The sequence below is a fragment of the Sphaeramia orbicularis genome, chromosome 3 (assembly GCF_902148855.1).
Source record: "Sphaeramia orbicularis chromosome 3, fSphaOr1.1, whole genome shotgun sequence".
NCBI classification, from domain to species: Eukaryota; Metazoa; Chordata; class Actinopteri; order Kurtiformes; family Apogonidae; genus Sphaeramia; species Sphaeramia orbicularis.
The window spans coordinates 58,065,444-58,080,701 of NC_043959.1; the positions used below are offsets into that span (position 1 = coordinate 58,065,444).

Sequence of the window (15,258 nt, forward strand, 5' to 3'; positions counted from 1 at the left end):
TACAATGTACTTAAATGATTTAAGTTTTATGACATTACTATAAAATGTTAAGTATATTCTACTAATTTGTAGACGTAGTCAAAAGTACAAAAACAGTTTAAGTTGAATGGATTTAAATCACCAAGTTTTAGTCATGACCACTTTTTTTAATGTAAATCTTTATGCCTCACCAAATTAAAAGCACTTCCTGTACTGCTAAATTATATTAAACTAACTCCCTGCCTAATTTCCATCCATGCTACAATATATTAAGTTTAATAATTATGCAAAGCAATTTATATTGCAGAAGATTTTTATTTAAATCAACTTGGGACTGAGTCCAATGACCTGATGATTTTAAGTTATAGATTATACAAAGCAATTGACAGTGGAACAAATTTTACATTAAATTAACTTGGCATTTATTGTGTTGGACTTAAATAGCAATTCCATTCAAATCAAGCATTTAGGTTTAATACACTCAAGTTTTCATTACTCATTACTTACATTTTTTGAGGCAACGGGTTTAGAGTTACATTACTTAAAAATTTCGATGTAATCAGTTTCAACTATTTTTTTGAGTTATATTAACTTATTGGGGTTTACAGTGTACATATCATGTTTCATAAGAAGATGATTGCAGTCTTTACTGTATTTTATGGAACATAAAAACTAAAAACCCTCAAATCAAGAACCCACAAATTATTATAAATGATTACCATGTTTTTAAATTCTATCCTCCTCTAATACCTCAGCTCTGGACTCCCCTACTGGCCTGGACTTCTCAGACATTCAGACTAACTCTTTCACCATTCACTGGGTGGCTCCAACTGCTGTTATCACCGGCTACCGCATCCGTTATCAGGAGACGAGCGGCGGACGCGCCAAAGATGAGCGGCTGCCCCCATCCAGGACCCACTACACTCTGACCGGACTGACACCGGAGACGGAGTATCTGATCTATGTGTATGCAGTCAGTCACAATCAGGAGAGTCAGCCTCTGACCGGCACACAGGCCACCAGTGAGTCCACGCACGTTCAGAAGCCCACCTCACTTTCCTCCTCTAGTGACACATTCACAAACCTCACTGCTCTTCTGATCCCTTTCCAGTCTCTGATGCTCCCACCGACCTGGAGGTTACTTCATCCACCCCCACCAGCATCAATATTCGCTGGGACGCCCCCTCTGTCACTGTGAGATACTACAGGATTGTTTATGTGGGCGGAGGTGAGTACAGATGATTTCACTATCCAGTCAATGGCAGATAAATCCAATAGTGAAATGTAAATGAGTAGATGTAGTCACTGCGCTTAAATGCAATTTGGAGATAACTCCATTTTATCCTCCTGTTTAATATTTCTCTGTGGCAGTTATTGCACTTTCTGCTCTACTTATTTGACAATCATTCTTTTTTATATTAAAAAACCCTCAAAAAACATGTGATCAGATGCAGTACTTTGTTATCCACTATTGTCCTAAGAGTCTAAATTTGGCTCTACGACATTAAAATACACTTACATGTGTTTGTTAACCTGATATAATATTCTATGTAAAGTATAGTGAACTGGTCATTGTTGTAAAATAAAACCTGACAGTGAGATATCAGTTTTGTATCACCCTGATGGGGTTTATTTTGATTTATTGCACTTCTTAGAAAATAAATGTGTAATTTAACAGAAACTAATGATGAAGTTACCTGAAAATTATTTTATTTTCACTACTGCATAACATAGTTCCTACAGTAGAATACTTCAGATTCTGTACTTGGAAATGTCTATAGCACAGCAAAGATCTATTAAACATAGCACCCAGAAATAACAGACAATAGAATACCATCATTAACTGATCACAATAGAGAATTCAACAATACTATGAGATAAAATAACGCTTTTAAAACAACTGTTTTGTATAATAAACAATCATAAAATAATATATATTTTTTTACTTTAGTAATATTTTCAATTCTGAATACATCTTAAATAGGGTGCTTGTTTTTTATCCAAATAAAACTTTCAGACCTTTTCAAAACTACTATTTTTTCCCCTAGACCTTGATTTTATGTACTTTTACACTTGCATGCCTACTTTTGTGGTTGAGATTTTTACCTGTTGTGTGTAGTAGAAAGGTTCATTTTAATAAATGTATGAATGACAGAAACGTTTTCAAAACCTATGAAAATCATGAAAGTGCATGGATATCACACAAACAAGTTTCACTAGAATCATTCCAGTACAGACCAGTCAGTGAAATCATATCAAGTATTTTATAAGTTTCCCTCATGCATTTCTTATCTTATCTGGAAAACAGTGTTTCAAAATTCCATACTTTTTAAGACTTTCAAGAGCTGCACAAGTACTCTGTTAAACTCTGGTTAAACCTCTGCTTAGATTTGACTCTTGTCCTGTTTCATCTCAATGTTCAGATGGCGCTCCTCAAGAGTTCTCAGTCCCAGGCACCCAGACCACGGCCACCATCAACCATCTGAGGCCCGGCACAGACTACACCATCACCGTCTACGCTGTTACTGGACGAGGAGACAGCCCTGCCTCCAACACCCCAGTCTTCATCACACACAAGACGGGTACAGCAGCATAAAAACAGTCCCCGAACTAAAACTGAACGAAACACTGACAGGTGGAACTGGACTGATGCTTGGCTTGTGTTCATGTCTTTTTCAGACACTGAGACCCCCACTGACATGCAGGTGACCGATGTGAGTGACAACGCCATCACGGTCCGCTGGACTCCTGCTCAGGGACCCATCAGAGGATACAGGATCACCAGCATCCCCAAGAATGGTCTGGGACCCTCCTACTCTGAGGTGGTGGGCCCTGGTAAGACATCTGTTCCAAACCTTTCTTTCATCTGTGCCTCATATCGGTTTAGTTAAAGGTGTCTCCTGTGTATGACCCTCAGCCTTCTCACTGCTTCTGTTACAGATCAGACACAGATGACGTTCACGGGTCTGATGCCCACAGCTGAGTATGTCGTGAGTGTCTACGCCTTGGGCACAGACGGACAGCCCTCGTCCCCTGCTGTGGAGAATGCAATCACTGGTTGGTTTAATTCTTCTGATTAAGAACATATTCAAGAAAGACAGAGCAAGTTGCATCCCTAGTGTAACCCTATCACTGTTTTACTGGCACCTCTTGGGGCGGCCATGGCTTAGATGGTACAGTGGGTCGTCCAATAACCGAAGAGTTGGCGGTTCGAATCCCACTCTATCCATGTGCTGTTGTGTCCTTGGGCAAGACACTTCATCCCCCTTGCCTCCAGTGCTGCTACTCACACTGGTGTATGAATGTGTGTGAATGTTCAGTGGTGGTCAGAAGGGCCGTAGGTGCAGATTGGCAGCCACGCTTCCATCAGTCTGCCCCAGGGCAACTGTGGCTACAGATGTAGTTTACCACCACCAGAGGGAGAATGTGAGAGCGAATGAATAATGGATCCTCTGTAAGTGCTTTGAGTTTGCATTCATAGAAAAGCGCTACATAAATCTAATCCATTATTATTATTATCTTCATACATATATATATATATATATATATATATATACATATATCATACAGTAAGCAGAGGGTTGGCGGTTCGAATCCCACTCTGTCCTAATCATGTGCCGTTGTGTCTTTGGGCAAGACGCTCCACCCACCTTTGCCTCCAGCGCTACTCACACTGGTGTATGAATGTGAATGAATGTTGGGTGGTGGTCAAAGGGGCTGTTGGCATGGATTGGTAGCCATGCCTCTGTCAGCCTGTCCCAGGACAGCTGTGATACCACCACCAGTGTGTGAGTGAATGAATAATGGATCCACTGTACGCGCTTTGAGTATGCACAAATACAAAAGCACGATATAAATGTAATCCATTATTATTACATATATTTATCTTCATATGTTAGTAAGAACATGCATTTTTTTACTCAACCCATAAAGGAGTATGTCATGCTCCAGTTTATCAGAAGTCATTGATATGTGGTTTTCACTCAACAAGTGGGGAATGAACAACTGTTACATGAAAAGACAAATGAAATGGCAATAATTCATTCATCACTGGCCTTATTTACTAATGTGCACCTCCGTAACCTTGGAATTAACTGGCAAATTGGTGAACAAACTTGCAGCTCACTTATATATTGCATTCAAATCAACAACGGTGTCAAATGTAGTTCAAAGGAATGCCCTTCTCTCCTCTCACTTTCTCCTGCAGCTATGGACCGCCCTAAAGACCTGACCTTCTCTGACATTGACTCCACCTCCATGCGCATCACCTGGGACAGTCCAGACGGCACCGTGACCTCATACCGCGTCCTGTACTCCAGCTCAGAGGAGAGTGAGAGGGAGCTGCGTCCTGCACCCAGACGGGACCAGGACAGTGTGGTTCTGACAGGCCTCCGCCCCGGCACAGAGTACACCGTTAAAGTCATCGCCCTTCACGGCCACACAACAAGTACACCACTGGTGGGACACCAGGCCACAGGTAGAAAACACAGGAATCAGCAAAATACAAAGTAAAAAGAGGGCCACATACCAAGGCTAAAACGGTTTGGTGTTTCTTCGCTACAGTAATCCCTGCTCCCACAAACCTGGTGATCTCAGACGTTGGTCCTTCCTCCTTTGTTGTGTCATGGCAAGCCCCCCGTGCACGTCTGACCGGCTACCGCGTGGTCGTCAACCCTAAGAACATCAACGGCCCCACCAAAGAGATGAACGTTGCTCCAGACACCACACGTGTCACTGTTCCAGGACTGATGGTAAGCACAGCTCTGGTTTGATTTTAATGACAAAACATGGAGTAAACAGTGAGTTAATACCAAATTTTTGTTGGTGAATCTAAGGTGGCAACGACATACCAGATCTACGTCTATGCCTTGAAGAACTCTGTCACCAGCAGACCACTGGAGGGAGAGACGACCACACTGGAAGGTAGTTAGTCTGGCCAAAAACGAACCATGTTTTTCAGTTGTCACCAGCTCTAATGCACACGTCTGTTTCTTGTCACTTTCTCCTTCCTCTGAAGATGTAAGCCCTCCAAGGAGAGTGCGAATCTCTGATGTAAAGGACACTTCTTTCACACTGACCTGGCGCACCAAGGTGGAAACCATTTCTGGTTTCTTCATTGATGCCACACCCGTTAGTGGGTCACAGCCCACTATCACCAGGACCATCCCTGCAGATACACGCACCTACACTCTCACAGGTAAACGACACATTAAATAAACTGGTTACAGATGCAGGGCAGAGGGGTTAGGGTGAGTCTGAATGCTTCTATCTGATTTTGTTGTCTAATTTTATGATGTAATATTTTTCTTAAGGTCTGCAGCCAGGCACCACATACTCAGTTAAACTGTACACTCTGAATGGAAACACAAAGAGCGCCCCCTTCACTCTCACCGTTCAGACAGGTAGGTGTGAACTAACAAAATACTGAACTAATGACTCTGCTTTTTTATCTTATCCCCGAACATTACATGATTCAGTACCAGTAGATATTCCTGTATACACACATTACATTAACATTTATAAAACATGATGGTTTACAGACATGCAGCCACAGAATATGCCATTTTTCCCTATTTTATTTTCCAGTTTTTATTAAATAGGGTAGAGTACAGAGGGGATGGGAATCACAGAGATGAATGACATTCAACATGCATGACCCAAACTGGAAACAGAACTGGGTTCATGGTGAACAACCCATTTCCCAGTATAAATTATTTCTAATCTGAGCACAGACAAAGGCTCTGTGGTTTTAATATCAGATAAGACATTCCACCATAACAAAAAAAAAAAAAGAAAAAAAAAAAGCTGATCAGATCATCTAAACTACACTAATTTTGTTGTTCTTTTTTAGCTCAACCAGTCGTCCAAGCCCCCACCAACTTGCAGGTCACATCTCTGACCCCCACCTCCGTCTCCTTCACCTGGCAGCCACCCGCCACTCACATCACAGGATACTACATCACCTATGAGGAATCAGGCACAGCACCACGAGAGCTCACCCCACGGCCCCACGCTGGCCAAAACTACGCCACCATAACTGGTACGATGTTGCACCATTGGAAACAAATGTGCAAGGGACTATATTTTAGTTGCTGATGGGATTAAGTGTTTAACAGGAAGTTACACTTCAATATGAAATCTTCAGTGACTTCCTAAAACCAAAAAATGAACAAAAATTAACGCATCAAATTTCCAATTCAAGGGTAACAAAATACTCACAGTTCTCTCATGTGAGCCTGATAAAAAAAGTGAAATATTAACATTTTGTTCAGTTTGACGTGCTATATTTTATCATCTGTCGGCTCACAGAGCTGCTCAATATTTTCACCACTATCTTTATTAGAAATATCTTAAAATGATGTGGAAGATGCTCTCTTAAACCCCTTTAGCCCTATCGGCCTGCCCGCGGGCCTAAAAAATTATATTAATATTCATCTACTATAAAAATATAATAAATCAGGACAATGGATGTTTTTTTCAACTTTTGCTCAAAGTTTAGACCCTAATGTTAATAAAAGTACATCAAAAGTGTATTTTAGTGCAAACTTTAATGTTCAAACATGATTTTTAATCTTTGTGGGGTGAAATATACGCTATTAAAAATCTCCGACACAAACAATTAATTTATGCATATCATCGTCAATCCAGCCGAAAAAAAAAAACAGGCGAGATTAAAGAATTCTAATTTCTCTTTTAGTTTGTTACAGCTTACTCAGGCATAGTAATAGATACAATATTTTAGACAATGAGAATAGATTCTGTGAGGTCTCTAAATGTCCATAGACACCAAGAACATCCATATGAACCTTATTATTGTGAAGTAATTCTTCATTTACTTTGGGTATGTCTGTTTAGGCGTTTTTCCCCTGAAAATATGGTCAGGGTTAAACAGGTTAATGGTACCTACCAACCTTACTCATCCTACTATGTGTTGATAACCATCCATCATTACAGGCCTGAGACCTGCAACCGAGTACATCATCAAGATCATTGCCATCCAGAACACTCGGAGAAGCACACCCCTGGTGGGCCGAATCAGGACTCGTGAGTATTTTAAACATCATTGTGTCTCAGAACAACGAAGGATCCACACAGAAATCAAATTAGACGACTCTTCCGACAAGTGACAAATGAAACTGGTTAAAAAAAAAATTCAAATTGTGTAATAGAGTACGAAGAAATCAAAGTACTAATGGTAGGTGTCTTAGAAGATGTTAGGGCTTTTATAGCAGCTTTTACCTGCTTGTAGCTGCGTCAGATGTTCTGCTTAGCGTAGAGGCTTAGACAAATTATGCAGTTGATCAGCGTTAGACACCTAAAACAATAATATCCCCTTCTATTTTGAATGCCTGTAGAAATGCCATTCAAAATATCTGTGTGTTTGTAATACTGCATGACAGCACTCTGCCAATGAAATAGTATCCCAGCAATAATGCATATCTGTCGCCCCCTGTTGGCTGAGATATGTTACAGCAGCTCAGCTTTCCCTCCCCCTCATCTAACCGGCTTGCTCCCCTAACCTCATTTCTCCCGCCTAGAACCAGACTCCTTGCTTCCCCTGCCACTGCCACACCATCCTGGAGGTTCTGGGGACAGGTTGGATGTGCCTGAACCTGATTTGGACAACAGAGTTCATGTAGTGGGCACCAATGGCCAGGATGGGCATAGTGGTCAAAGCCAGCATGTGGAGTACACAGAGTACAACAACAATGGAGACAACAGGTATAATGGGAACCCCCAGTCACCCTATGGGCAGGTTCGTGAGCCGCTGGTCTTTGTGCCCATTCCCGATGCAGAGGGCCGCAGGCTGCCCATCCTCAGACTGAACGTACCCGTCGGCTCCACGTTTGGTAATGAGACCGGAGTCCCACAGGAGGCCCAAACCCAGACCACCATCTCCTGGAAGCCGTACAAACAGAGCAACGCCTATCTGGTGTCCTGCCATCCAGTCACACACTTAAATGAGAAGATGTTCCAGGTAAAAGACAACTTCCATTCTGAGTATTTATTATTTTTTTCCCTCATTAAATCATGTCTGTACCTTTTGCTTCACTATAACACATCTGGTTTCATCTGACTGAACTGATTTCTCTGAATGCTTTTAAATCCAGACTCAGAGTGCTAGAGAATAACTCAATGACTTGCACGTGTTTTACACAGATTGACTGGTCCTGTAAATTATTGTATGTTGGGGCGGCTCAGATGGTAGAGTGGGTTGGCCAATAACCGAAGGGTTGGCGGTTCAAATCCCGCTCTGTCCATGTGCTGTTGTGTCCTTGGGCAAGACACTTCATCCCCTTTGCCTCCAGTGCTGCTACTCACACTCGTGTGTGAATGTTTGGTGGTGGTCGGAAGGCATGTAGGCGCAGATTGGCAGCCACGCCTCCATCAGTCTGCCCCAGGGCAGCTGTGGATACAGATGTAGTTTACCACCACCAGAGGGAGAATGTGAGAGTGAATGAATAGCACTGGGTTACAAAAAAAATGTTTTTTGCAAGTTGTCTATGTTTTTTCAACTCAATTAAGACCATTTTGCACCACTAAATCCAAAAATGACATCTGTTTTTCTCAATCAGGTCAGGTTTTTTTGCTAATTTGATTTTGAAAAATTTGATCTTCTCACAAAATATAATAATTAATACCAAAATAAGATCGGTAAGCACACTTTATGAAACTTGTGACTTGATTCCTGTTAGGTACAATGGTGTATTCACCGCAGATGTAGCAGAATACATCAGGCTTATTTTTGCAAGATCTTCTAGTCGAAGCCATTTCATTCACCTGTAATATTAAAAAAACCATTAATCATAAATTGGCAAAAGTAAAACCTTCAGAACTCGTTTATTGCAAGAAATATGAAAGAATTTTGTATCATATGATGTGAAAATGCCCATAAATGTAAGCAAAAATGTTAAAAAGCCAATATGTAGCATCGTTCAGAAAGTTGACCTGATTGAGCAAAATGAATGTGATTTTTGGATTCAGAACACCAAAATTATCCTAAATCAGCTCAAAAAACTTAAACAATAACTTTGTTGTTGACCAGTGTAATGGATCCTCTGTACGCGCTTTGAGAATGCGTTCATAGATCATAATCCATTATTATTATTATTAGTATGTTGTAAATGTATGTTGTGCTGCCTCTTGGCCAGGACTCCCTTGGAAAAGAGGTTCTTAATCTCAATGGGATTTTCTTCCTGGTTAAATAAAAAAAAAAAAAAAAAAAAAATGGTTTCTTTAACCCCCTGTCCAGGTCCGCCTGCCAGGCACAGCCACCACAGCGACCCTGATAGGACTGACCCCCGGAGCAAACTACAATGTGATGGTGGAGGCTCTCATTGGGGCGCTCAAGCACAAGATTCTAGAGCAGATGATCACCACTGGAAACAGCAGTAAGTGTTGACATAGTACAAATCTAAGGCTCAGTCCTAATCTCCACCCTCAGGACTGTCCTACTGTCAATTCAGCAAGTTCATGACTGCTCTCTTTATAAACTTTATCTGAGGGAATTTACCCACAATTCATTAACACTGCTGTACTCTATACAGATTCACCGAGGAGGCATCTGTTTGTGTAAATTTAAGAAGCTGCAAAAAGATGACTTGAACAGGGATTTAATAATGAAAGTTATGCAAACATACTGTATGTAATACTACACACCTAGTCATTTCTTTTTATTTTCTTATGCAGTTTTAACAAAAAACAAGCATGTCAGTTATTAGGTTGACTGGTTTTTGTATGCTATAAATAGCTAGTGTTGTTTATTTCCTGGTTAAAAGTTGCTGATGCATGTGGTTTATAGCTGCAGCTGTCTTTCACAGTCCTCCATCAATATTATAAAAGCCAAGTGGTCTCTGTGTGCGTGCGTGTGTCTCGGGAATCACACAAAATCTGGAAAGAGCTGACTGCTGCAGTTTGGCATACTTATGTGTTTTTGGTCAAGGAAGACAGTAGCGAAAATGGCACATTGATAGGATCAATATTATGGGAGATATTAGTAAGTTTGGAATACAGTAGCCTCACTATCACGTTGCTATGGCCAGAATGCTTTGGCAGTGACTGCATGCACGAATACACAACAGCATAAAAACTGCCACATCCAGAACCCGTGGATCCCAACAGGTCAACGCGCTAGTGAAAAATATTGTTTCAACACTTTTCATTTTCATTTTGTAATAAACTTTTACCTCACTTTCTTACAAGACACAATATTGACACTGAATCATCGTCTTTACAAGGAATTAACTTAACTGAAACTATCATTCAAAAAGAACTTACTGTGGATGAAACTGAAGTGACTAATGTCATACTTTTTACTTTCATTTTAATTTTACTCCCTTCTCTTATTTCAGTGACAGATGGAGTTCCTTCCAGTGGAGACTCATGTTATGACTCCTTTACCGCCACCCACCACAATGTCGGTGCAGAGTGGGAGCGCATGTCAGAGACAGGCTTCAAGCTGTGGTGCAGATGCCTGGGCCTGGGCAGTGGTCACTTCAGATGCGATTCATCGAGTAAGTTTTTGGAATGCAAAAAAAGGAGAGTCTAAAAACAAGATAAAAACACTAAATGTTAGGAAAAAGGTACTCCAAACAAGTGAAATATCTGTCCATGCAGCGAGATAATTACTCTAGACAAGACTTCTTGAATTAAGATTGTTAAATCCAGAAACAAGCCTGTCTGCAAATGTATGAACACTTAAAACACTTAAACACTTAAACACTTAAAATAAGAATTTAACTCTTAAGATAAATAACACTGGGTTACAAAAAAATGTTTTTTGCAAGTTGTCTAGGTTTTTCAACTGAATTACGACCATTTTGCACCGCTAAATCCAAAAAGGACATCTGTTTTTCTCAATCAGGTCAGGGTTTTTTGCTAATTTGATTTTGAAAAATTTGATCTTCTCACAAAATTGATTACATTTTTGTGACTTTATCAGTTGATTTTTTTATATAGTTCTCACCCAAAATAGGTTTTAAGAGAAAAAAAAAATCATTTTCTTACAGGATTCCTGTTAGGTACAATGGTGTATTCACCACAGATGTAGCAGAATACATCAGGCTTATTTTTGCAAGATCTTCTAGTCAAAGCCATTTCATTCGCCTGTAATATTAAAAAAAACATTAATCATAAATTGGCAAAAGTAAAATCTTCAGAACTTGTTTATTGCAAGAAATATGAAAGAATTTACTATCATATGATGTGAAAATGCCCATAAATGTAAGCAAAAATGTTAAAAAGCCAATATGTAGCATAGTTCAGAAAGCTGACCTGATTGAGCAAATTAATGTGATTTTTGGATTCAGCACACCAAAATGATCCTAAATCAGCTCAAAAAACTTAAACAATAAATTTGTTGTTGACCAGTGTTATCTAACGTTTTTTTTTTCATCTTGGTAAGAACCAAATCATTTGCAGTGGGGTTATATACCTTAAAACATGAGGGGTATTTAATTCAGTATCTCTGACTGTTACCTTTTCATTATCAGAGTGGTGCCACGATAATGGAAACAACTATCGCATCGGAGAGAAGTGGGACCGCCGTGCTGAGAACGGTCACCTGATGAGCTGCACTTGTTTGGGAAATGGGAAGGGCGAGTTCAAGTGTGAACCACGTAAGGAGACTCGATATCCCATCATATGCTCAGTTACTGAGTTAGAGGTTTTCCATTCGTTTGAAATGTCAATATATCTCCATACAGATGAGTCTGTGTGCTATGATGATGGTAAAACCTACCAAGTGGGCAACCAGTGGCAGAAGGAGTACCTGGGTGCTATCTGCACCTGCACGTGCTTTGGAGGACAACAGGTAGGGCATACCAGAAGTCCTCACTTTAGGGATAATGTTAAGTGTGAAGTGTGATGCATTTAACCCATAAAGATCCAGTGCTACTGTGGTGGCAGTTCCCAAATTAATTTTTCTCTCTATTTAACCTTTACTTAAATGATTTATCATAGTATTATCCTTTATATTTTGTATTTTTTACTGTAAATCATGTATTTTCCTATATTTAATTTCCTATATTTAATTTAGATGCTCATGAAAACTCAGAATAAATGCAAAGGTTAGAACTTCAAAACAGAGAAAACTGAAGAAAAAAGGACTTTTTCAGCAAAGATATCAATAACTGAATGTAAAAACTGTCTCCATCCACTGTCATTGATCCAACTCCATGGGTTTTACTGGTCAATCAATGTTGTAGAAAATGATGCTGTTTCCACGGTAACTACGGAGCCTCTGAACGTCCAAATGGGTCATATCTGATGACCATGAAAAGATGCCAAACTACTTTTTACACCAAATATTTACATGTATTGATAGGATTAATGGATCAGCAGGTGTTAAACAGTTTAAATCAGTAGATGGTTTTGGTCACCAGTGGGTTTTGGGTCTTTATGGGTTAATGACTTGTAATATCATCAGTCAAGTGCTGGATGTAAAATTGTGCTTTGGTCTTTTCAGGGCTGGAGATGTGAGAACTGCCGCAGACCAGGTGCTGATGTAGATGCCAGTCTGCTGCAGCCTGTTAGATATGGAGACAACACACTACACAAACTGGTAAATGACAATGACTGTATCATATACTGTACTATAGATATTTGTTCTTGGTGTCAAACTAATTTTTGTTCAGGGGCCACATTCAGTCCAGTGTGATCTAAAATGGGCCAGACCAGTAAAATAATAACAGTGAAAAAAGGAAAATTACATTGTGAAAATGTTTACATCTACAAAGTTTCCTTAAAAATATGAATAACATAAGAAAAATAAGTGCAATTTCAACACCTCAGTTTATCATTTATACGTGGACATTACAACTTACAGATCATAGTGGATCTACAAATACACAAAACATGTAGTAACAGGCACTTTCTTCTTTTAAAACGTTTCAGGTTGTTCATATTTGGTCATGTTCACATTTTTTTGTGAAAGGACAGAATGTAAATGTTAACATTTACATCTAATTTTACCTTTTTACACTAAAACTAGAACAAAACTCATAATAAACACAGTAGAATATCAAGGGCGCTTCATATACTTTATGAAGTTACCCTTGGCAAAGCAAATTCGTTCAGCACCGGGAGGAACCAGACTACCATTCTGCTGTTAGGACGCTGGACAAGAAAGTAGAAAAAAAAAAAAAAAAAAAAAAAAGTAGTGAGAGATACTCCCTGGTAAAATGTCCAAATAAAAGAGGATACACAAGCAAAGCTGTCAGAAAAATGGGCAATGATGACTGGGAGTACAGTTGGTGTCGGCTGCTGCCTTATCGGTACAGACAGCTGCCTGTCAGCCAGCTGAGCCCATACAAAAAAAAAAAAAATAATAATAATTTTACCTTTTTACACTAAAACAAAGAGAAAAATTTGGAGTTGTTATTATGATAGTATTTCATCGGTCTGATCCACTTTAGATCATATTGGTCTGAATGTGGAATATGAACTAAAAGGATTTTCACATCCTTGATTGTTAATATCTTCAATGTAAATTTGCATTTCAAAAATTGATCTTACGGGCCAGTTTTGGCCCACAGGCCGTATGTTTGACACTTGTGTTGTAGATGGAAGTGGCTCATTTAATGTTTGAATGAATCAGATTTCAGAATGAGCTTTTCACTTTTTTAAGGTTATTACCTCCACCAAGGAGGTTATGTTTTTGCCAGGGTTTGTTTGTCTGTCTGTCTGTCTGTCTGTCTGTCTGTCTGTCTGTCTGTCTGTCCGTTAGTGTGCAACATAACTCAAAAAGTTCTGGACAGATTTTGATGAAATTTTCAGGGTTTGTTGGAAATGGGATAAGGAAGAAATGATTAAATTTTGGTGGTGATCGGGGGTGGGGGGGCCCACGGGGGGGCCCATTTCCAACAAACCCTGAAAATTTCATCAAAATCTGTCCATAACTTTTTGAGTTATGTTGCACACTAACGGACAGACAAACAGACAGACAAACAAACAAACAAACAAACCCTGGCAAAAACATAACCTCCTTGGCGTGGGGGGGGCCCACAGGGGGGGGCCACTAATCAGCCTTGGCGGAGGTCTGCGCTCTCCGAGTGCTTCTAGTTCTTACTGTGATTTCTTCTACAAGTATATTGAATAACCACAGCTGGTAAACATACAGGACAGTTTGTACAAATGGATGCAACTTAAATCTTTCAATCCCTTCTCTTCCAGAACATTCACTGCCCCATTGAATGCCTTCGACCCAATCTGCTGGCAGACACACACGTTCCCCAGAATACAGGAGAATAAAGGATCGGTCATCCGCTCGCTCCCTCACCGTCCAATCGCTGCACTGTTTCACCTCGTAGAAGCCTCTAGATGCTCTTTGTGACTCAACTGAACTAAGTGCCTTCATCACTTTCTGACACGTTCAGCTGAAAACTGCCCTGCTGCCTGATGAAAACGGATCATTTGTCTAATGCGAGTCTTTTCACTGTTGACTGTCTCTAAATTCATACTTACTGTAAAATGAATTCTCGTGCCAATACAGTGTTCTTGTTTAGCTGTTCCTTCTTAGGTCTTGTCACCATTAAGATTTCCACATTTGCAAAATGATGTTTTCTCATTGAAATACTTCCCAAAGTTGCCTAATCAAAGAGCAGAAACTGTCAGAAAGTAAGCACTGTGTTAAAAGAATGTCAATGTAGTGATTAACAATATTGTGTAAACTGTCCATGAAAATGTGCTTTTCTTTTCTGTAGCCCTTCATCTGTTTGTGAGGGGGTCGCACTGTGTGGGCTTGACACATTCTGAAGTCTTGCTACTAATTTATCCCTTTACTCAATGTGTGAATGTTTCAACTGGGATGTGAGAATTGTAACTTTTCTATTTTTGTACTTTGTTGTTTGTGCCAAAGTTATTTCAACCTCTGACAAAAAGAAGTCCCTTATTTTAATAAAGCTGGAGAGATCCTGAAAGATTACACTTTGTCTTTGACTCATTTTTATGAAGTTTCAGTAACAGCCTGTTCTGCATTATGTACTAACATGCCTAATGAAGACTGCAATTAGTTAAAAGAACAAGTGAAATACCATCTGGTCAAACAACACACACACTGATATTAACAAGTAGAAGTGTTTATTCTAGTGTTTCCCGCAACAGGAGGAAAGAAAGAACCTAACCCTGTAATGCCAAACGTATCATATTTGATACATGAGTTTTGAATCCCTCTACATCACAGGTGTCAAACATGCGGCCCGGGGACCAAATCTGGCCCGCCAAAGGTTCCATTCCGCCCCGTGGGATGAAAGTGCAAAAATTAACCTGAACAGTCCAGGT

General features: G+C 39.9%; 1 protein-coding gene across 2 annotated transcripts in view; it reads left to right on the forward strand.

Annotated features, from left to right (window-relative positions):
- The window catches only part of fn1b (fibronectin 1b), a 39,011-nt gene extending 24,109 nt beyond the window's left edge, over positions 1-14,902 (forward strand). For both annotated transcript variants that reach the window (XM_030123151.1, XM_030123158.1), the window contains 19 exons: positions 735-1,001; positions 1,091-1,207; positions 2,403-2,561; positions 2,659-2,814; positions 2,920-3,036; positions 4,187-4,456; positions 4,543-4,730; positions 4,815-4,902; positions 4,997-5,176; positions 5,292-5,381; positions 5,831-6,019; positions 6,934-7,023; positions 7,518-7,957; positions 9,233-9,371; positions 10,332-10,493; positions 11,472-11,597; positions 11,685-11,791; positions 12,446-12,541; positions 14,152-14,902. In XM_030123151.1, the coding sequence (XP_029979011.1) occupies positions 735-1,001; positions 1,091-1,207; positions 2,403-2,561; positions 2,659-2,814; positions 2,920-3,036; positions 4,187-4,456; positions 4,543-4,730; positions 4,815-4,902; positions 4,997-5,176; positions 5,292-5,381; positions 5,831-6,019; positions 6,934-7,023; positions 7,518-7,957; positions 9,233-9,371; positions 10,332-10,493; positions 11,472-11,597; positions 11,685-11,791; positions 12,446-12,541; positions 14,152-14,229 (3,059 nt within the window). In that variant the 3' untranslated portion in view covers positions 14,230-14,902. The remainder of the gene's footprint in view (positions 1-734; positions 1,002-1,090; positions 1,208-2,402; positions 2,562-2,658; positions 2,815-2,919; positions 3,037-4,186; positions 4,457-4,542; positions 4,731-4,814; positions 4,903-4,996; positions 5,177-5,291; positions 5,382-5,830; positions 6,020-6,933; positions 7,024-7,517; positions 7,958-9,232; positions 9,372-10,331; positions 10,494-11,471; positions 11,598-11,684; positions 11,792-12,445; positions 12,542-14,151) is intronic.
- Positions 14,903-15,258: the final 356 nt, after the last annotated feature.